General features: G+C 38.8%; 1 protein-coding gene across 4 annotated transcripts in view; it reads right to left on the reverse strand.

Moving 5' to 3' along the window:
* LOC144956659 (trypsin-7-like) overlaps window positions 1-24048 on the reverse strand; it is a 33377-nt gene extending 9329 nt beyond the window's left edge. The window contains exons 1-6 of one of the 4 annotated variants that reach the window (XM_078887306.1): window positions 24010-24048; window positions 22548-22830; window positions 4180-4432; window positions 3617-3899; window positions 3014-3514; window positions 2278-2397 (exon numbers count right to left, since the gene is read on the reverse strand). In XM_078887306.1, the coding sequence (XP_078743432.1) occupies window positions 2278-2397; window positions 3014-3089 (196 nt within the window). In that variant the 5' untranslated portion in view covers window positions 3090-3514; window positions 3617-3899; window positions 4180-4432; window positions 22548-22830; window positions 24010-24048. Of the gene's footprint in view, window positions 1-2277; window positions 2398-3013; window positions 3515-3616; window positions 3900-4179; window positions 4433-22547; window positions 22831-23913 lie in introns of all 4 variants that reach the window. The other 3 variants (XM_078887309.1, XM_078887308.1, XM_078887307.1) reach the window with 3 other exon arrangements.
* Window positions 24049-24571: the final 523 nt, after the last annotated feature.

Genomic DNA, 24571 nt, shown 5'->3' on the forward strand with positions numbered 1-24571 from the left:
CTAATTAGACATTCGCGGACGCTACAGTTGCGACACCCAAACCCCGACTGGGCTACGGACAACAACCAATAATAATACCAGGCCTACAAATATCCTGAAATATTATTGGCTCTTTGAGATTCTCCAACTCCAGTCGGAAACCTTTATAAGTCAAAGTTGCGGAGAGTAACTGTCTCTCTCCATTTCATCTACTTAGAGCTCACTGCTCTATAATAGGAAACTCAAAATTCCTACATAGCGAGAAACTGGTCAGTACATTGTATTACTATTAATTAATGCCATTATACTAGTGTGTAGGAGTGATAATTAATATTGTGTTTTCGTCTGGCAGTAAGTAGACACAACCAAAAAAGATTAACAGGAATCAATAACTCATAATTGATATTGATACTCATGTTTCCTATAAAAATATTCCTTCACTATCTATCTTTTATATATATAATATATATATATAATATATATATATATATATATATATATAGTGTGTGTGTGTGTGCGTTTATATATGTATTGTATATATTATCCCTTCACAAAGGAATGAATTATCAATGTGCTATCCCCATTACTTTATAGTTCTATTTAGTATTTATATGAATTGATTATTATGTTCTCATTGATACATATCCTTCCCCATTCCGCTAACTCAATGTGCCCCATTGATTTCATTAATGGATTAACTCATGGATAGTGGAGATGTCAAGGGTATTGTATGGAATCCTTCACGACTCCACTATTCATTGAATATTAAAATATTGCAACCTAGTCAAAGATTTGCTCCGGTATCCGTCAGCCTTTAATCATCCAGCATGAATATGTTATCAACAAACACTTCAGTGTTGAATGACCCAGTGTGAATAAGTGTAATGTCAGACCACATCCTGTGAAAGACCAATCCGAACGCCTAATACAAAACAGATTACAGACTGTTGACCTGAACGGCTTTTGTCAGATAAAATGGAAACTTCTCACGCCAATCAGATAAGGCCTCTTAAAAGAGAAATGAATAGTCTTTGTGATACAGGATGAAGATCAATACTCATAGAATGCTTTTAATGAATTAAAACCCGCATTATTATTATTATTATTATTATTATTATTATTATTATTATTATTATTATTATTATTATTATTATTATTATTATTATTATTATTATTATTATTATTATTTGGCTAATCAAGTGTTATCTTGTTATTGTATGAGGCACTTCTGTAAGTTATATAAAAATGCTTTTCTTTAACGGGGATTAATACTTACCTTCTGAACCTATCTATCCCTATACAACATGTCAATATTCTACCACTCCACTGTTACCTATTTCTTTAAACTTAAATCATTCTATTACTATCAGTCAAAGTGTCAGGAAAATTTTAACCATCAATAAATGGAATAAAATTGGCACCCGACCCTGTCTATGGGGAAAACTATTTGATTTCTATCTATACCTATCTCCTTCCTTGCCAACCTCCTACATAGACGTGACAGTATGTAGGTACGTTATCATGATAAACAGTTTCTAACCCTCTCCTAACCAACCATAGGAAAATCCTCCCATTCGTCACGATGCAACCGACAATTTTCTCATTCTGATTTATCTTGTACATCACAAAATGTAAAGAAATACTTTGATGACAGCTATAAATACTAAACACTGTGTTGAGTAAAGAAAGGTCTATTTTTGTTTCGGGTGGGTGTGAATTTTCGGGGGAAATTCTAGAAATGGCTGGTGAGGAGAGAATTAAAAGGCAATTTATTAATGTATGGCTGAATATGAGACAAAATTAAACATTTTAGTCTTGGGTTGAATGTGGGCTCCCAATAGCTCAGTTGGTAGAGCACTCGCTTCACACGCAAAGGGACCAAGATCGATCCCGTGTGCAGTTGGGAATTTATCTTTTTTATGACGACCTGACCACCTAGAAGTGAATGAGTAGCTGAGTCTGTTAGATTTGGCGGAAAGTACTTTGCTATATGCTGGCGTCCTATCCAAAGAATACCAAGAATTTGCTATTAAAAATTGAGCTTTATATAGTGCAATATCCACTAAACGGGCTCAAAGCGTTTACAAGGGGTCCCTGGCTGTTAACGGCCAAGTACTCATTTTACATCTGATTACGATGAGAGAATGTGGGTAAAGAGTCTTTTCCAAGGACTCAACTATGCGAAGAAAATTCCGATCCAAAAGCGAGTATCATACCATTAGACTACATAGCCGTTTCACGATATAGAAACCGGGATAAACTCCGGCTCTGAAGCTCTACTTTGAGTTGAATACTGACCATCGTGATTGGGGTGTGAACACTGGGCCATGCAGGCCAGGTAGATGTTGTCCAGGTAGGCCTGAGAGAAGGCAAACCTTGCCAGGTAAGCTTTCTTATCCCTGCATTGCTTGACACAGTCTGTGTGGGAATAGGATGTGTTGTAGGTCATCGGTGTGTGTGTGTGTGTGTGTGTGTGTGTGTGTGTGTGAGAGAGAGAGAGAGAGAGAGAGAGAGAGAGAGAGAGAGAGAGAGAGAGGAGGGGGTGTTGGGGGTGGTGGTAGTGGTTTGGTTGTTATGATGATTATGATGATGATGAAGGTGATGATGATGATGGTGATGATGATGATGATAATGGTAATGGTGGTGGTTATGGTGGTGGTGGTGAAGGTGGGGTGGTGATGATCGTGGTGGTGATGACGATAATGATGATGATGATGATGATGATATTGATGATGATGATGATGATGATGATGATGATGATGATGATATTGATGATGATGATGATGATGATAATGATGGTAGTGGTGTTGGTGATGATGATGATGATGATGATGATGATGATGATGATGATGATGATGATGATGATAATATTGATGATGATGATGATGATGATGATGATGATGATGATGATGATGATGATGATGATGATGATGATGATGATGATGATAATGATGGTAGTGGTGGTGGTGATGATGATGATGATGATGATGATGATGATGATGATTACGAAGACGATATTAATAGATATAAATACCTGCAACAGTTTCTGTCAACAATGTAAAAAGCGTCAACGTTGCAAGGGAGATAACGAATAAAATGTTGACATCCATAGCAAGCCGAACAAGGTTACTTCCCTTGTTAAAACACGGAGCCAAAAAATATATTCTGGGAAGAGGCTCAACTTCCTTGGAGTTTGAAGGCGTCTGGTGGATATAGATCTATAGATTTGCTGTTTGATTAACCACAAAAGACTGCCTAGGAATGATGCTTGATTAGCCACAAAAGACTACCTACAAACGCTGTCTGATGAACCACAAAAGACTGCCTAAAAACGCTGTATGATTAACCACAAAAGACTGCCAAAAAACGTTGTTTGATTAACCACAAAAGACTGCCTAGAAACCCTTGTTGTTTAACCACAAAAGACTTCCTAAAAATGATGCTCGATTAGCCACAAAAGACTGCCTAGAAACGCTGCCTGATTGACCACAAAAGACTGCCTAGAAACGCTGTCTGATTGACCACAAAAGACTGCCTAAAAACGCTGTATGATTAACCACAAAAGACTGCCAAAAAACGTTGTTTGATTTACCACAAAAGACTGCCTAGAAACCCTTGTTGTTTAACCACAAAAGACTTCCTAAAAATGATGCTCGATTAGCCACAAAAGACTGCCTAGAAACGCTGTCTGATTGACCACAAAAGACTGCCTAGAAACGCTGTCTGATTGACCACAAAAGACTGCCTAGAAACGCTGTCTGATTGACCACAAAAGACTGCCTAGAAACGCTGTCTGATTGACCACAAAAGACTGCCTAGAAACGCTGTCTGATTGACCACAAAAGACTGCCTAGAAACGTTGTTTGATTAGCCACAAAAGACTTCCTAAAAATGATGCTCGATTAGCCACAAAAGACTGCCTAGAAACGTTGTTTGATTAGCCACAAAAGACTTCCTAAAAATGATGCTCGATTAGCCACAAAAGACTGCCTAGAAACGCTGTCTGATTGACCACAAAAGACTGCCTAGAAACCGTTGTTGTTTAACCACAAAAGACTGCGTAAAAATGATGCTCGGTTAGCCACAAAAGACTGCCTAGAAACGCTGTTTGATTAACCACGAAAGACTGCCTAGAAACGCTGTTTGATTAACCACAAAAGACTGCCTAGAAACGCTGTTTGATTAACCACGAAAGACTGCCCAAAAATGATGCTCGATTAGCCACAAAAGACTGCATAGAAACGCTGTTTGATTAACCACAAAAGACTGCCTAGAAACGCTTGCCAATTTGTCTGGTGGTCAATGAGTAAAAGATGTGACAATTGTATTTTAATCTGAAGGCTTGTTAGAAAATCAACCACGCGAACGTGAAATAGATTATCACTGCTTCTGTCTGCTGGTCTCATAACTTGTCGAACATCCTGGATCTCTAACTAAGGCCAATTCTGTCAACCTGTTGGGGGAAAACAAAATCACATCTAAAATAAAATACGAACTGTGTTACAGACATGTCAACAATTACGAATAGTTCGTAAAAATACGAAATTCTGGCTCAAATTTCAGAACTTCATAAGCATCTCGAAGTCCCTAAAAGCGACAACAATTTTATCTCCTAAAAATTACAAATTTATAATAATAGTAATAATAATAATAACAATAATAATAATAATAATAATAATAATAATAATAATAATAATAATAATAATAATAATAATAATAATAATAATAATAGTAGTAGTAGTAAGTAGTAGTAGTATAGTAGTAGTATAGTAGTACAGTAGTAGTAGTAGTATAGTATAGTAGTAGTAGTAGTAGTAGTAGTAGTAGTAGTAGTAGTAGTAGTAGTAGTAGTAGTAGTAGTAGTAGTAGTAGTAGTGTCATTTGGTTACACATTTATAACAATACAATATTATAGAGTACATGCATAACATAATATATTGACAAATATACACACTCACACATATGTATACTAGTAACATCATCATCATCATCATCATCATCATCATCATCATCATCATCATCATCATATATTTTCAAGTAGACAGGTCTAGTGAAATGTGGTGACAATGAAAAATCTTTATTAACAACTAACGTTATAACGAAAATCCCGTCAAAATAGTCTTTTTATCATGGACTTTCGTTTGATCCCGTTAAAACGAAAGACTAATGTCTGGTATATCGTGAAATACATTTTAGTCCTCAACATGTTGCTTAGATCGTCAAGATGCGATGAGTAAAACTGACCTTTCATTCTATTCAGTAAATAATATTTACAACCCCCAACCTCTCTCTCTCTCTCTCTCTCTCTCTCTCTCTCTGTCTCTCGCTCTTTCTATCTCTCTCTCTCTCTCTCTTCTATCTCTCTATCTTTCTCTCTATCTCTCTCTCTATCTCTCTCTCTCTCTGTCTCTCTCTCTCTCTGTCTCTCTCTCTGTCTCTCTCTGTCTCTCTCTCTTTCTTTCTCTCTCTCTCTGTCTCTCTCTCTTCGTCTCTCTCTCTCTGTCTCTCTCTCTTTCTTTCTTCTCTCTCTCGTCTTCTCTCTCTCTCTCTCTCTTCTCTCTCTCTCTCTCTCTCTCTCTCTATCCTCTCTCTTCTCTCTCTCTCTCTCTCTCTCTCTCTATATCTCTCTCTTCTCTCTCTCTCTCTATCTCTATCTCTCTCTTCCCTCTCTATCTATCTCTATCTCTCTCTGTCTCTCTCTCTTTCTTTCTCTCTCTCTCTCTCTCTCTTCTATCTCTCTCTCTCTATCTCTCTCTGTCTCTCTCTCTCTTTCTTTCTCTCTCTCTCTTTTCTCTCTCTCTATCTCTATATATATCTCTCTCTTTCTCTCTCTCTCTCTTCTATCTCTCTCTCTATCTCTCTCTCTATATATATATATCTCTCTCTCTCTCTATCTCTCTCTATCTCTCTCTCTCACGCTCTCTCTCTATCTATCTCTCTCACACGCTCTCTCTCTTGTAATACAAGTATGTATGTGCATATGTGTACATGTCTGTGTTTGTGTGTCTATGTATGTATTTATGTATGTGTGTGTGTGTGTGTGTGTGTGTGTGTTTGCGTATAGATAGTTCGAAGATGACGTCATTCAGGTTTTGGCTATTGTTTTTTTGCCATCCGCGTTTATGAGTAATGCTCACTGAACTGTATTAACCAGACTATAAACGTTCATGGATACACACAGTTTTGTGTGTTGATCCGTTATACTTCCGGATGGCAATGTTATGAACTCCTAAGCCAAGCGCACACTATCTATTGATAGTTTGCGCTTGGCTAAGAAGCTCATAACATTGCCCTGGAAACAAGTTATTTCATTGGTTGAACTATTGAATACAACTCACGATTTGTTTCCTTTTGTGACCAAAACTGGCATTTGACGTCATTTTTTAGTCAGTGTCAGGCTATAAGTTAACGATGGCCGTAGCGGTTCTCGTGTCAGCCTATAGATAGAATGAAGTTGACGTCACTCTTTGTTATTGTTTTTTGCCATCCCGGTTTCGGAGTAATTCTCACTAAACTATATTAACCAGACTATAAACGTTTAATGTTACACATAGTTTTGTGTGTTGGTCCGTTATACTTCCGGATGGCAATGTTGTGAACTTATTTATCCAAGCGCATACTATCTATATGTTAACGATGGCTACGGGTTAATACGGTTTAGTGAAAATTACTCATAAATATGGATGGCGAAAAAAAAAAAAAAAAAAAAAAACCATACCAAAGACCTGAGTGGCGTCAACTTCGTTCTATCTATCATAACGAATGTGCCAATTTTCCTGTAGTTGACCCGGAAAGAATGAATCCACCATAAGACGCCATAACCAGGTTGTAATACAAACCATGATATGTCATAAACCCCCATTGACTCCGATATTACCGTCATGTCTTAAACAAATTGATTCAATCCTCAATCAAACATGAGCCGATATTTAAAACAAACTTCCTGAAGAAGGAAAAGCACCACGAAACACCCCCCTCCCAACCCACTCCCTCCCCTGAAACACAACCCCCCCCCCCCCACTCCCTCCCCTCCCTGAAACACAAACACCCCCCCCCCCTACTCTCCTACTTGAGACACAAACATCCCCCCCACTCCCCTCCCTGAAGCACCCCCCAACTCCCTCCCCTCCCTGAAACACAAACACCTCCCCCCCCCCACTCCCCTGAAACACAAACACCCCCCCCCCCACTCCCCTGAAACACAATCACCTCCTCTCCTCCACTCCCCTCCCTGAAACACCAAACACCCCCCCCCCCCCACCTCCCTGAAACACAAACACCCACCCCTCACCCCACCCGAAACAACACCCCCCCCCCCCACTCCCTGAAACACAAACACCCCCCCCCCCCACTCCCTGAAACAAACACAACCCTCCCCCCCCCCACCCCCCCCATCCCTGAAACACAAACACCCCCCCCCCCCCCCACCATCTCCTAAAACACAAACACCTCACCCTGAAACACAAACACCCCCCCCCCCACTCCCCTGAAACACAAACATCCCCCCCACTCCGAACCAATCAACCCTCGAACCCCCACACTCCGAAACACAAACCAACCACCCCCCCTCCCACTCCCCTGAAACACACATCCACCTCTTTTTAAAAACATAATTTTGTGTCAATAATAATAATGTGTGTGTCATTTATTCCCATGTTGCGACAGCCGAAATGGCCAGGACATCACAAATTAGTTCACCAGTTCATTGCCGTATCTGGAAAAACACGTATTTAAATATTTTTGCCAGAAAACTCGTCCTTCAAATGTGTCGATCGACTTAAGTAACCTTCATCTTTGAACAAAAACAAAACTCCCAGACATGAGACTTCAGGAAGACTTCACGAATTCCCAGGCTTGAGGGTGTTTGCCAAGATGACGGTCGTCTAAGTCCATCGAAATTTGAAGGACGAGTTTTCTGGCCAAATATTTAAATACTTGTGTGTTTCCCCCCCCCCCCCCCCCCCCCCCCCCCAATGAAGTGAACGGTTTGAAATCTATAGATAAGTCAGATTATATCCGTCCCGCTGAAATCAAATAGATTGTAGTTAATTACATTCCTGTTTTAAAACATGCCGTCACCATTAAAACATCACATTATCCCGGCGAATGACTCATATTTTACAAAGAAAGTATAGATAGTATGCGCGTGGCTAAGAAGCTCACAACATTGCCATCCGGAAGTATAACGGACCAAGACACAAAAACGATGTGTAACCTTAAACGTTGAGAGTCTGGTTAATAATGTTTAGTGAGAATTACTCATAAACGCGGATGGCAAAAAAAAAATCAAAAATTTCCTTTTGGATGAATAAAGTACATTATTCTTACAAAGACCAGAGTGACGTCATCTTCATTCTATCTATAGATAGTATGAAGTCATAGATATAAAGTTGACGTCACGCGGGTCTTTGTTATTGTTTTTTTTTTGTTTTTGTTTTTTTTTTTGTCATCCGCGTTTATGAGTAATTCTCACTAAACTGTATTAACCAGACTATATATAAACGACCAAGGTTACACATAGTTTTTTTGTGTTGGTTCGTTATACTTCCGGATGGCAATGCTGTGAGCTTCTTAATAAACGTAGCAAACTACACAAGTTTTACTATCGATGGCATGTGTCTTAGTAAAATGCCCACTGTTCTACCGGTTGATCGATGAAAGCAACACAGAAAATCATTGTGTAAATTTAACGGTTAGTAATTGGATTCAGTAGTCTGATGTAACGCCGCCCGGCAACGGTGGCCATCTTGGTTCTAAACAAAGAAAATCATTACTTTTTATTCTTCATGCTGGCTAGAACTTTTCATATGCCTTGTGATCAGAATGTGTAAAAGTCAAAACATGATTCAAATTTATGTTTTTTTCCCCTCTGGATACGCTTTTATGCTCGCCGAAGAAATAATTCATAAGGGCGTCCGCCATTGTTCCGATAGTTTAGAGCCAGTGTTACAAAGTTACCGTGCGTCATTAGGAAGGAAGTGACGTTACGACTGTTGAAGAGTATTGGTCGAGACGATCGTGTGATAACTAGTCACTCATTTGGCGGTATAAAAATAAGTTACTTTCATCAGAAAGTTGTTGATATAGTTCAACAGGGGACAGCGTGGCTCAGCGGTACGGTCTTTGCTTCGTACCCAAAAGGTAACGAGTTCGATCCCCCCCCCCCCCCGCTCCGCTGTGTGGCCCTGGGCAAGTCATCTCGTCCTAGCTCCTTTGCGGCGCTGCACTGCGGCTGACGCATGTGTTATTCCAGTCTTCCCTTGGAATAGACCCTAGAGACGAATTTCCCCGTGGTGTATGAATAAAGGGAATTTTATTATATTTATTTATTTATTTATTTATTTATTATTTCAAACAACCAACTATGTTTGTCCGAGCACGTTTAAAGGTGTGTCACAAATTCCATTATTTGATTGGTCAAAAATCTACTGATTAATTGTCAAACGAGGCCATGATGTACGCGATGTGGTCTAGTGGTGTGACACTCGCTTTCCGATCGGAAGGTCCTGGGTTCGAGCCTCGCGCTCGGCGCATAGTTGAGTCCTTGGAAAAGACTCTTTACTCACATTCTCTCACCGTCCTCAGGTGTAAAATGAGTACATGAGCGTTAACAGCGTTGTCTTTGTCCGAAAATTGTAATATCACCTAACAGGCGTTGTCCCGTCCTACATGGTAAATGTTGCTGTTGACCAAGGACCCCTTGTATAGCGCTTTGAGCACATTTAGTGGATAAAGCTCTATTTTAATTATATTTTTTTTAAACGAGGCCATGATTGTATCTGGAGATCCAATTGCCAATGTTGACTTTCGGGGTCCCGATAGTTCAGTTGGGAGAGCGCTCGCTTCATACGTAAAAGGGACCGAGATCGATCTGACCCCCCCCCTCTCCCTGTCGACCCAGCAGTGATTGGATAGCTGGGTCTGTTAGATATGGCGGAAATTACTTTACGAGAAGAATAGCGTTTTATCCAAAGGGTAGCAAGCAATTGCTATTGTCCGTTTCACGCTATAGAAACCGGGATAAACTCCGGCTCTATTGGCTCTCAAGGACTACTTATGTTGACCTTCACAAATTCTGCCCGTTTTCTGTCCTTTTCGTCAAAATTGCCAACATGCCATAATTATGATTTAATTTGTTACCTGCCGAACTGCTGAAAAAAAAACACCATTAAAATATTTGGCCAGAAAACTCAAATCGATTGATTTAAATGGCCCTAATCTTGGCAAAATCTCTCAAACCTGGGGCTTCGCGAAGTCTTTTTTTTTTACCCAGGTTTGAGAATTTTTTGCCAAGATGAGGGTCATTTAAATCGATCGATATTTGAAGGACGAGTTTTCTGGCCAAATTTTTTAAAAACATGCTTTTCCATAGCACGGCAATGAACTGGTAAAAATTGTTGATAATCTTATGATGTGATTGTCAGGTCACGCATAAATGGGTTGAAGTGGAGACAGGAAATTATTTGAAGACATCGCTTGGCGTTGATGTGACAGCTGGCTGCGATGGGGGGGGGGGGGGGGGGGGGGGGGGCGGGGGAGGGGGGGGGGGGGGGGGGAAATGCTAACAATGTGGTGTACATGGACCTAACATGCAAACGGGTGGCTTTGGGGGTTTCGTTGGATTTCAACTTGATGCATATCGTGTCGGATGGGAAAGAGAGAGAGAGGGAGGGAGAGAGGGGGGGGGGGGGGGGGGGGGGGGGGGAGAGAGAGGGAGAGAGAGAAAGAGAATGAGAGACAGACAGAGAGAGAGAATGAAAGAGACAGGTAGAGATAGACAGAGACAGATATATATATATATATATATATATATATATATATATATATATATATGAGAGAAGAGAGAGAGAGAGAGAGAGAGAGAGAGAGAGAGAGAGAGAGAAAGAAAGAAAGAGAGAAAGAGAGAGAGAGAGAGAGAGAGAGAGAGAGAGAGAGAGAGACTAAATTTACAAAAATCTTAGTGTTTTTGACATTTCTTGTAAAATTTGGGATAGTACTCTCTCTCTCTCTCTCTCTCTCTCTCTCTCTCTCTCTCTATTCCCTTCAACTCGGGCCTTTGACGTCACATCCCATTCCGGGTTGTGCGGCTATGTGGTCTTATAGTATGGCACTTGCTTTCGGATTGCAAGGTCCTAGGTTCAAGCCCCGCTCAGCGCATAGTTGAATCCTTTTTTAAAAAAAACCCTTTACTCATATTCTCTCACCGTACTCAGGTGTATAATGAGTGCCTGTCCGTTAACTGCGTTGCTCTATCGGAAAAACTATAATATCGCCCAACAGGCGTCATGTCTCGTTCTATACGTTACATGAAGCTGTTGGTCAGGGATCCTTTATGAAGCGCTTTGAGCACGTTTAGTGGATATTAATTACACTATATAAAAACTCAAGTTTTTTTTTCTTCTTAATTTTTAGGGGTTTTTTTCTCCTTAATTTTTGAGGGGTTTTTTCTTCTTAATTTTTACCCCCTCTACTTCCTTCAACGTAGGCCTCTGACGTCACTTCCTATTTGGGACCTCTTCCGCACAAACCCCAAATGCAAATATCCCGATATGACTAATCCAGGAAATTGGAAAAGTATTCTTATAAAATCAATGTTATCTGTCTGTCTGTCTGTCTGTCTGTCTGTCTGTATTATTATTAATCAAATGTCCTTATGTCTTATGTCAACGTCGGGGGGGGGGGGGGGGGAAATCTTGTTCAAGCGATTCCAAATTCTGTTTGGTTACAGTTGACGACATCCCGACAGTGACACGTGATCACGTCCTTGCTAAATTGAATGTCGAGTGGATGTTTTTGTTTGATTTGTCCTCAACTTGAACAGTTCTATATAGATAGAACGAAGTTGACGTCACTCAGGTCTTTGTTATTGTTTTTTGTCATCCGCGTTTATGAGTAATGCTCACTGAACTGCATTAACAAGACTATAAACGTTCATGGATACACACAGTTTTGTGTGTTGGTCCGTTATACTTCCGGATGGCAATGTTATGAGCTTCTTAGCCAAGCGCATACTATCTATAGATAGAATGAAGTTGACGTCACTCAGATCTTTGTTATTGTTTTTTTTTTGCCATCCATGTTTGTGAGATATTCTCACTCAGCTGTATTACATAACTCGACTAAAGATAGGATGCGCTTGGCAAAGAAGCTCACAACATTGCCATCCGGAATTACAACGGACCAACACACAAAGCTAGGTGTAACCATGAACTTTTATAGTCTGGTTAATACAGTTTAGTGAGTTACTCACACACACACACACACACACACACAACACATTATATATATATATATATATATATATATATATATATATATCTATATATATATGTTAAACAATGTTTAGAATCAAGTTTAATATACCAAGCCACAGTCACCGAAACTAAAACAAACAAGCAAGAAAAATATGTAGGACTAACGGAAAATAATATCAAAACAAGATACAACCTCCACACCTCAACATTTAGAAACACTAACAAAAAAACATCCACAAAATTCATCGAACATATTTGGAAATTAAAAGACAACAAACTAGACCACAACATTTCATGGAAAATTATATCTGAAGCAACAGGATACACACCAACATCATCACAATATTAGCTTATGCCTGGAAGAGAAATATACTATAATCAAACACCCTCATGAAGCCACACTCAACATGATAAATGAGATGTACAATACTTGTCCATATCGACGGAAGTACTTACTAATCAACTACAAACCGGAACCACTTCAACAAACAACAACAGACAACAAACCAAACTCATGTAACACACAGTCCTGACGATGGCTGAAAAGGCCTGAAACATCGAAGTAGACTGACTCCAACATTGTGGAGTAAATAGTTAAATATAATATATATATATATTATATATATTATTTGTATATTTAAATTAATATATATATTTAATATTAATATATATATATATATATATATATATATTATATATTATATATATTATATATTCATATATTCACAACTATTCATATTAATGCTACGCGTTAGGGTAAAATACTACAACATATACCCGCCAGATAAAACGCAAAACTTTGTATGTGTGTAACTGATGACTGGTGTATTTTTGTGAGAACGAATCACCCAACAGACGGTCTACAAACAATAACAAACAGCTAATGTCTTCTATAGAATAAATGAATCTGACGTCACTCTGCCCTATGTCTCATGTCTTTAATACCATCTCTTGGGTGATAAGTTCAATACGCTTCAACAGTCATGACGTCACTTCCTTCGTATTGACGCATGGTAACTTAGTAACTGGTTCTAAACTATCGGAACAATGGCGGACGACCTTATGAAATATTTCTCCGACGAGCATAAAAGCGTATCCAGAGAAGAAAAACATTATAAATATGATCATGTTTAGACTTTTACACATTCTGATCACAAGACCTATGAAAAGTTCTAGCCAGCATGAAGAATAAAAAGTACAAATTTTCTTTGTTTAGAACCACGATGGCCGCCGTTGCAGGGCGATATGACATCAGACTATTACCAGTAGATTTTTGACCAGTCAAAACATGGAATTGTGACACACCTTCACACGTGCTCGGACAAACATCGTAGGTTGTTTACAAACAATAACTATAACGTGAATGAAATATACCTCTCTCTGATCATTGTTATTGTTTTCATACGCCAAATGGGTGACTAGTTCTCACACGATTTTCTCAATCATATTATACACGCTTAAGTTTACAAATAGCTTTCTGTGTCAGTTCTATTGATCAAGCGGTAGAGCAGTGGGTATTTTACTTAGACACATACAATCGATAGTAAAACCTGTGTAATTCGTGATGTTAACCAATCACTGCCATTGTTTACATTATGACGACTGTCCGTGAGGCGTGGTTATCGAGGTGTCTATAAAAATCATGGTCTTTGATACCCACCGTCCACCGTCCAAAAACTATAAAGATGTCTGTCGTACTCTCGGCGAAGTCCCGATTTTGAGAGTGTTTGCCAGATGAGGGTAAAAAACTTCACCCCCAAATAACACAAAAATAGATTTTGTACATAACACAAATGCGGTGACTAGTTTCACACGATTTTCTCATCATATTATACACGCTTAAGTTTACAAATAGCTTTCTGTGTCAGTTCTATTGATCAAGCAGTAGAAAGTGGGTATTTTACTTGCACATTACAATCGATGTAAAACCTGGGTTAATCGTGATGTAAACCAATCACTGCCATTGTACATATCACTCAAACACAATAGCAGTAAGTTCTTGGTAACATTTCTTATCGAAAACATGCTGACATCTCACGTTCTTTTCTTAATTTTATGCATGTTTGTCCAAAAAAAACTTGATGAATGAGATTCTGTCGTATGTAGTGGCGTTTTTATAGTGCAACGAAGTTTAGTAGAATATAGTCACTTCGCCAGATTGATAACTAAACTTACCACGCCAATTATGAAGATCAATAGTTGTAGCTATCATCAACACATAGTTAGTCGTTTTATCGTTTTGGAATAAAATTTCTTTCGTAAAATGTGACACTATTCATTGTAAATTTAGATGTTTAGTCCAATTAATCTGTGATTGAACAATGTGTGACTTTTCCAAGTTATAATTCAACTATCTGAAATGCATTGTTCGCCTTTGCATGTTTGGAAGATAAGAAAACTTAATTATTTTTTTGTTGTATTGAGTAGGATTAAAAGACCCCGAATTATTTTTGGCATTAGAACTCACGATAGGTCGCCTGTTTGCTTTGGGTGATGGTGACGTTACCGATGCTATTGAATCGTATTCTGAAAATAAAAAAGACCTGAGTGACGTCATCTTCGTTCTATCTATAGATCATCCCCATTATCTTCTTCTTCTTCTAGGTTCCATGCCTGGTCCAGGCTTCGGATACTGCATGAATTATCTCTCTCCATTCCTCCCTGTCTCTTGCTTTTTCAAACAGCTCTTGGATTGTTAGGTTGGTGAAGCCCTTCAGTTGGTCTATGAGTGTTTTTCTATGTCTCCCCCGGGCGCGTTTACCAGGTATTTTCCCACAGCTTGTCAGGTATTCATTCTTATCTTTCCTTACTATGTGTCCGAAAAAGGATAGTTGTCGATCCGCTATTAAGGGCATTAGTTTCCTTTGTTGGTATGTTTCTTTTAGCACTTCTTCGTTCGTTTTGTGTGCAGTATACGATATTCTCTGCATCCTTCTCAAACACCACATTTCAAAAGCTTCAATGTTCTTTTGTGTTTCTGCATTTGTAGTCCAGCTTTCGCATCTGTATAACAAGATTGGCCACACGTAGCACTTCAAGACTCGGAATCTAATCCCGAACGACATCTGTTTGTTTTTCAAAATGTTTCCGAGGTCCATAAAGGCCTGTTTGGCTTGAGTTATTCTTGCTCGTATGTCTCGGTTACATCTTCCATCTGTTGTCACTATTGAACCCAGGTATTTAAAACTTTCTACGTTGGTAAGTTGCTCGCCGTGAATCGTTATATTGCAGGTGTTGTTGTTTTCGGGGTTTTTCTGTATTACCATGCATTCCGTTTTGGTGATATTCACTTCCATTCCCTTGGCTTCACTATCTACTACCACTTTGCCAACAATCTTTTGAAGTTGGATTTCTGATGTTGCAACGAGTACCGTATCGTCTGCGTATCTTATATTATTTATGTTGTGACCTTCTACTTTTATTCCCTCCATTTTAGTTATGCCCCTCATGATTGTTTCTTGGTATAGATTAAAGAGATCTGATGAGGCAACACACCCTTGACGGACTCCTTTCTTAATAGGAATGGAATTTCCTGTAGAGTTTCCGATTTTGATAGATGCCTGCTGGGTGTAGTATAATGTTTGTATGAGTCTGAGGTCTTTCTCATCAGCGCCAATGGAGTGCAGTTGTTTTAGTATTTCTTCGTGGCGTACTCTATCAAAAGCTTTTTTGTAGTCGACAAAACAGAGGTATAGTGGGGTCTGAACCTGTATAGCTCTTTCACTTAACACACGGAGGAGGTATATTGCGTTCCTTGTCCCTCTGTCAGGTTGGAATCCATATTGTTCTTCTGCGATTTCGGGGTTAATCTTATTCCTTAGCCTGTTGATAATTATACGCAACAGTATTGTGTTGATGTGGCTTATTAAACTTATAGTTCTAAATTTTTCGCATCTGACTGTACCTGCTTTCTTTGGTATTGCTATGAAAATAGAGTTACAGAGATCTTCTGGAATTTTCCCAGTGTTGTATATATTGTTGAATAATATGTGAAGTTCATCAATTGCTAGATCTCCTAGGCTTTTTAATACCTCTACAGATATTTCATCAAGGCCTGTTGCTTTACCATCCTTCATTCGTTCCATGGCATGTTCAATTTCACTTTTGGTGATGTTTGGTCCGCTTAATGGTTCTTTGAATTTCAGTGGTGGTTCATTTCTATTTGGATCATTGTACAGTTCGCCTATGTATTCTACCCATCGGCTTTCTATATGTTGTTCTTCAAATAGCAGTTCACCTTGTTTGTTCTGGATACAACTTCCTGCTTTGCTTTTCCTTTTCCCTGATAGTTCTTTTATTCTTTGGTGAGCCTGTTGGGGGTTGGGTTTGTATTCTCTTTCGATTTCGCAGCATTTCCAGTCTAGATCGTTCTCGTGTGCCTCGATGCATTTGGATTTAATGTGGTTGTTCAATGTTTGGTTTTCTGCAGACCCTCTGTTGCATTTTCGTCTTTCTACAAATAGGTTTAGAATTTCATTTGTCATCCATTCCTTTTTGCTGTTTATTTGAACTACTGGTAAATGCTTTTCTGCAGTTGCTTTGACACACTTTTGGAATATATCAAATTGTTTTTCACATTTTTCGTTATCAGGTTCACTTTGGCTTTGTATCATGAGTGCACTTTCAAATTCTTCTCTCATTTTTGTTTGTATGCCATTGTCTTTGCATAACCTGTAATCCCTTTTATTCTACCAGCTGTTCTCTGAATAGCTTTAAACTTTATCTTTACTGTACAAACAACTGGGACATGGTCACTGTCTACATCGGCGCCTGGGTAGGTTTTGCAATTTAATATGCCATCTCTGAATCTTGATGATACTGCTATAAAGTCTGTCTGGTTCCTTGCTCTGTCCCCTGGTGATTGCCATGTCCAGGATCTTCTTGGGTGTTGTTGAAACCAGGTGTTTGAAATCATTAATTTATTTGTTCTACACCAATCTGCCCAGATGTTTCCTCGTTCATTTCTGTCTCCCTGTCCATGTGGTCCGATTATGTCACCATCTCTGCCTCTGCCAATCTTAGCATTTAGGTCCCCATTACCATAAGGACTTCTTGTGATTTACACATTCGTTTTGCTTTGTCTAGTGAATGGTAAAACTCTGTCATATCTGCATCTGTCGCCTCTTCTGTTGGTGCATTAACTTGAATATTGGTGTCAACTACAGGTCCTTTTAGCTTAACCAGCAAAACTCTGTCTGAGATTGCTACGTGCCCTTTGTAAAATTTGGTTGATTGTTGGTCTAAGATCATCCCTACTCCTTTTTGGAAAGAGGTTCCACCACTCCATATGATCTTATATGTCGTGTTGTTTTCTTGTTTTGACATGGTTCCCTGCTCTTTCCATCTCATCTCTGCCAGGCCAAGAATATTTATTTTGAGCCGTTTCATTTCTTTTAGAATGTTGTTTAGTTTTCCTTTTTGGGCACAGGTCCTGACATTCCATGTCCCAATTTTGGTTTTGTCACATTTGTTAAATTTATTTCGCCTAGTAGCTGGCTGACGGTTCGGTGTGACCTGACGAACATCACGCTCCCAACCGAGCAAGGCAGCAGTCCTCCGTGAAAACGTGCTCCCCTTTACGTTTAATTTTTTGGACTTATTCATGCAGTTAACTCGGCAAAGTTACAAGAATGGTTTGCCATTGCCTATTCTTGTCGCCCTCTGCATTTAGCCAGCTTGACCTGTTACCGTTCGACACCACGAGGAGGTTGTAGTAGGGCTTGAAAATGATCTATCTTTGCAGACTTGGCATCATCCATTTGTCGAACCATCCCCATTATAACATTGTGTTAATGCTCGTTTAAAACTCGCACCAATAAAGGTTTTAATAGAACTCTTGTGATAAAACCCGTAATAAAAGACACCCATTAATGAGTTTCTATAATTGATTGTTTACACAAGCACAGACAACCCAGCACAGGTTTCTATCCAGCAGTCATTCAAGTCCTCGTTTGTCTCGTTCATTGACACATGGCTTACAAAAACGCTGTTTTCATTTATCCGACATTGTCCTGAAATGGTTCTCATTGGGGGACCGTTCTGCACTTCTACTCGAGAAAAACCCATATTTAAAAATTTGGCCATAAAACTGGTCCTTCAGATATCGATCGATTTAAATGACCCTCGTCTTGTCAAAAAATTTATAAAACCTGGGACTTTGGAGGACTCGCGAATCCCAGGTTTGAGAGTTTTTGCCAAGATGATTGTCATATAAATCGATCGATATTTGAAGGACCAGTTTTATGGCCAAATTTTTAAATATGGGTTTTTCCAGAGTACGGCTTTGTTTGGCAAACTGAATTTGACTCCAAAAACCCAAATTCAAACACGACTGCAAATTAGATGGTTGTGCACACATTCTTTGTGTGCGTGTGTGTGTGTGTGTGTGTGTGTATGTATGTATGCATGCATGCATGTATGTGTGTATGTATGTATGTATGTATGTATGTATGTATGTATGTATGTATGTATGTATGTATGTATGTATGTATGTATGTATGCGTGTGAGTGTATGTATGTGTGTGTGTGTCTGTGTGAATGTGCTGTGTGTGTGTGTGTGTATAGACTATAATGTGTTATGTCTGTTTGATTAAACTGGTGTCTTTGATAGGGTGACAGTCCTTGACCTTTCTGCGTTGTCAAAGGGGAGTGGGGGGGGGGGGGGGGGGAGACAAATTTTGCTGTTTCATCATTTGAGAAGGTGACTTAAAGACTGCGCTAAGTTTCAATTTGATCATCCAAAAGAAAACTTGACATTTTGTGTCATTTATAATTTAGTGTGTTATTGGGAGCGATCTCTATTCAGGTTTTCGTCCAACCGAGTCATCAATCACATGATTTGTTGCTGTCCAACGATTGGATATTTCTTAACAAATGTAACCACGCTGCATTGTTTATGAAAATTGTAAACATTCTCATGTGTCAAGTTGAACAAAATATGACTAATCATGATGTTAGATATTTCAAAAGCTGTTAACACTTTTCACAATGTGGGTCACTTTGAACACCTTGTACCATGTGACCAATGCCATCGAGCACACGAACAGTTAATCCAACAAGAAGAAAATAACAGTTTCATTCGTGACGATCGATGTGTTCACAAATTATGCAGGTCTGACATCCAAACGCAATTATGGGCCTAGTTTAACATTGTTGTAAGGGACAATATTTTGAGTCATTTTAAAAATATTTCCATTACAACAATGAGCCCATTAATGAATTGGGTTATCAGACCTGCAAATAAGTGTACGTCGTTTACGATATGACCAGCATCTTTTTTTATTTTTTTTATTAGTGCGATCTCATTTACATTTCTTGCGTTGTAATGTTTTGTTTTGTTTTTGTTTTTTCCTGAGCAAAACATGACATAACGTGCGCCAACAACGCTCACAGCAACCGAAAATGGCTCCACTTGGAAATCAATGAAACCGACAGCCCTCCCTCCCCCCCCCCCCCCACTCCCCGTCGTGCCCAATGCTAGCAATGTCGATGATTAAGTACAAAATGTTAAACCATTTATAAATCAAAGAAAACCTTTATCAAATGAATTTTTTTTATTTTAAAAGGCAGCTTTGCTCGTGGTAAAAAAGCTCACAGCTTGATTAAGTTTGTTGAGTTTTGAAAAAAAAAATGTGAGCTTTTATTTAGGGCAAAATCCACTATACGTGCCCAAAGCGCTTTACAGAGGGTCTCTGACCAAGAGCAACACGTAACATGTAGAACGAGACATGACGCATGTGAGGCGATATACAAGATTTTTCGATAGAGACAACGTTGTTAACGGCCAGGTACTCATTTTACACCTGATTACGGAGAGAAAATGTGAGTAAAGAGCCTTTTTCAAGGACTCAACTATGCGCCGAGTGAAGCTCGAACCCATGACCTTCTGATCCAAAAGCGAGTGTCATACCACTAAACCACAAAAGGGCCGTTGCTAGGAAATCGTGACGTCACACTTTTTGTCCCCATTCCCAACGTGTTCCTAATCGCTCCATGATCTTGCGAGTTCGTGTTGGGAACAAAGTTCGATTTCCAAAACGCAAAAGTGTAAGAAATCTTTTATTCAATCCCCCCCCCCCTTTTTTTTTTCCACCCCCCCCTTCCCACCTCCCCCAACCCCAATCGATTCTGATTTCGATATCTCAAAGTAAAAGGCATTTTAAAATCTGATCATGTTTTGACTTTTACACATTCTGATCACAAGACATATGAAAAGTTCTAGCCAGCATGAAGAATAAAAAGTGCCGATTCTCTTTGTTTAGAACCACGATGGCCGCCGTTGCTGGGCGTTGTGACATCAGACTATTGAATCCAATTACTTTTTGCGTTTTATTTTTTAAGAAGGGGGGGGGGGGCAGTATTGAATTACCTCCACCGAAAGTTCTGGGATGGGCCGACAATAAAGAGGGGAACATTGAACGGGAATCCCCAAACCTGGGTCGATTAGAAGACAAAACGTAAGGGTGTGTTCAGTGGTTTTTGACCCAACTAAACTCTGACTTGAGTAATGTTATAGGGTTCAACCGTAGCCATCGTAAACTTATAGCCTGACACTGACCAAAATATGACGTCAAAATGCCAGTCTTTGGCCACAAAAGAAAACAAATCGTGAGTTGTATTCAATAGTTCAACCAATGAAATAACTTGTTTCCTTGAGCTCTACTAACGACAACTCACTAGACGCTACATAAACCTTAAAGATGACGTCAAACTATAAGTCCTAGAGGGTTCTAGTGTCAGGCTATATGTTAACGATGGCTACGGTTCAACGGTCGTGACGTCACTTCCCTCGTAATGACGCAGAGTAAGTGGTTCTAAACTATGGGAACAATGGCGAACACCATTATCTCCATCACCGCCCTTCTGAAATATTTCTTCGACTAGCATAAAAATGTATCCAGATGAGAAACACTTTATAAATCTGATCATGTTTTGACTTTTATACATTCTGATCACATGACATGTGAGAAAGTTCTAGCCAGCTTGAAGAATAAATGGTACCGATGTTTCTTTTAGAACCAAGCTGTTGGTTGCTGGACGGACGTGACATCAGACTATTGAATCCTATTTCCAAACCTGGGTCGGTAAAAGGACAAGACGTAAAGGTGCGGTCAGTAGTTTTTGGACCAACTAAATTCTGACTTGAGCTACGTCATTTCTGCTGACGAGAGTTCAAAGTTCAAATCATAGAAATGAAGTTGACGTCACTCGGGTCTTCGTTATTGCTTTTTGCCATCCATGTTTATGAGTTATTCTCACTAAACTGTATTAATCAGACTATAAACGTGAGAGAATGTGAGTAAAGAGCCTTCTCCAAGGACTCAACTATGCGCCGAGCGAGGCTCGAACCCAGGACCTTCCGATCCGAAAGCGAGTGTCCTACCACAAGATCACATAACCTCACTAAATTCTCTCAAATTAAAAACTTTTTGTGCATTTGTACGATTGATATGGCGGGAAGAAATGGTGTGTATTTTATTTAAACACATACTATTAGTTCTCAAATGCCGTGTTTACCGACTTGACACTGAACACCGACAAACGGAAGGAGCCCAGAGTTTCATGTCTCAATCATTTTAGTCTTCGGTTTCATGGAGTTTTGTGAGTTGCTGTGTTTACTTATTGGCTGGTGGGTGCTGTGAATATTTTGTCTAAACACATGGCATTAATAGTCTAAATGATATAATTGGATGAGAAGTATTGTCTAGAAAACGATAACATAGAGCTGAGTGACGTCAATTTCTTTCCTGCGACACATACGTGTGTGTTTGTGTGTGTGTGTGTGTGAGTAATATATTTATGTACAGTGTGTACATGGATGTGTGTGTGTGTGTGTGTGTGTGTGTGTGTGTGTAATTGGATGCGTGTGAGCTTTTGTTCGTATGTCCGAATCTGCAGTGTGTAATTTTTTTTTACTGATGGTCAATGTGAAGCGTTTCGAAGCTTCGGCATAAGCGCTAAATAAATGTACATTTATTCTTCTTATTATTATTATTATTATTATTATATTATTATTATTATTATATTATTATTATTATTATTATTATTATTATTATTATTATTATTATTATTATTATTATTATTATTATTATTATAGTAGTAGTAGTAGTAGTAGTAGTATAGTAGTAGTAGTAGTAGTAGTAGTAGTAGTAGTAGTAGTAGTAGTAGTTGTAATAGTAGTAGTAGTAGTTGTAATAGTAGTAGTAGTAGTAGTAGTAGTAGTAGTAGTAGTAGTAGTAGTAGTAGTAGTAGTAGTAGTAGTATGAAATGCTGGCATACACCTTTAATGTCATAAAACACAGACCTCATCCTTACCTGCAAGAAATAATCTCATATCCAAGGAGACACTTTCAAAGTAACAAGAACAGAAATTTGTTCAATTCTCCTTCGCTCTCCGTTTCTTTCTGTTGTATTTTGTTTTGTTTCTTTCTCTTCTTTTAAATTATTTCAAAACTTTACCTCATAGTTTTTCGTTTGTTTGTTATTTTGTTTTTATTTTTAAAAAATTGTTTTTTCAAAAGTTATTTTTTGTTTTTATTTCAATTTTTTAAAATTGTTTTGAAATACGCATTAACAAACAAGGGAGAGAGAGCAAGAACTGTAGAAGGATAAAACGCTTACATGTTACACACCCACTCTCAGAAGTCTATCAGACACAAAAACACACAACACTGTGTTGGATGACTAGCCTATAATATTATGTTGACTTTATCCATTTTCGGAATTTTCTTTATCCCCTCCGGCAATGGGGGAAAGTGAGATGAAACAGGAACCAGTTTTATGACATCACAATTTTCTTCCCTATTAACTGCCCTACTCTGCAAAAACTCGTATTCAAAAATTTGGCCAGAAAACTCGTCCTTCAAATATCGATCGATTTAGATGACCCTCATTTTGGCAAAAACTCTTAAACCTGGGACTTCGCAGGTTTGAGAGTTTTTGCAAAGATGAGGGTTATTTAAATCGATCGATATTTGAAGGACGAGTTTTCTGGCCAAATTTTACACAAGTTGTCTTAGTTGGTATGATAATGTTGGCAAGTTGGAATCATTTTAATGGATGGATGAAGGAAGTCAACACTCATTTCCTGGCCAAAACATACAAAGGTAATTTGGCCGGGTCATCTTATTTTTAGTATTCTGTCATACTAGGAAATAAAAAAAAACTTTAATTAATTTATTAATTTTTTGGCTAGAAAAATCGTCCCTCACCATAATGTCGATCCATGAAAATGATCCTTTTATCGACGACCCAGGTTTGGGAGTTTTGGACATTATGAGTCATTTTAATCAGTCGATATTTCAGGAAGTAGTTTTCTGGCCAAATTTTTTAGAAATACGTTTAATAGGGAAGAAAAGTCATGACGTCACACCCTCTATTCTTTTGGTTCCTAAATCCTTGGAAGTGTGTATGTAACCAGTCCTTCAGGGTACTAATAATGAATAGGTTACATAAAGGTGACATAACTATTTCAGTAGCAGGATGTATAGGAAGATTCTTAGGACTAGCGTTCATAAAAGAACGAGGATGGAGATCTTTACTGACGACCAGAATTTATTTAGACTAGAAAATGAGACACCATCACTCTGACACCAGAAGATCAATTACACAAGGTATGTATCCAGTAAAAAGGTGGTTTTACACTTCCAATGAATTAGGAACCAGTTGTTTTTTTTTTCACTACACTTTTCTTGTCTAGTTTCCAGATGACACCAAGTGCATTTCCCTAACCCCCTTTCCCTGCAAGACCGTGACGTCCTCCAATCGAATACTCTACCCAACATCCACCGTCAGCCTGAATCCAAACGTGAAAAGGGACAGGAGAAGATAACTCCTGTGTTTTATACTGACTTATGTCAACGGATTATTGGCCTACTATTTACCTACCTTTGTGTTGATTTGAACAACGTCTGCACCGGGTGACGGCGGCCATCATCGTCAATTCAGGTGGACTCTTCAGCTTTAAAGTTAATTTTTACAAAGTAAACACAAAGTTACCTTAGTTTGACAAAATACTTTTTTTTTTTTCAATTTTGAGGTTCACCGCGTCGATCCGGTAACATTTACTCATACTAATGCGATGGGTATCTGTAAAATACTCACGACATCCGACAGTCGGATTTAACGCTCTCCAACACACAATACTGTGTGTAACATTGAACGTTTATAGTCTGATTGATATAATTTAGTGAGAAGAAATCACCAAGAATGGCTGTCTAAATCAAATAAAACAAAACATTGACAAAGAGTTGAGTGACGTCAATGTCGTTCCTTCTATTGGCCCCCCCTCGGCGTGTACCTATTTGCAGGTCTGGCAACCCGATTTGTTATGGGCTCAC

This window comes from Berghia stephanieae, chromosome 11 (genome assembly GCF_034508935.2).
Source record: "Berghia stephanieae isolate SIO BIC M18660-M18661 chromosome 11, UCSD_Bste_1.3, whole genome shotgun sequence".
Taxonomy (NCBI): Eukaryota; Metazoa; Mollusca; class Gastropoda; order Nudibranchia; family Aeolidiidae; genus Berghia; species Berghia stephanieae.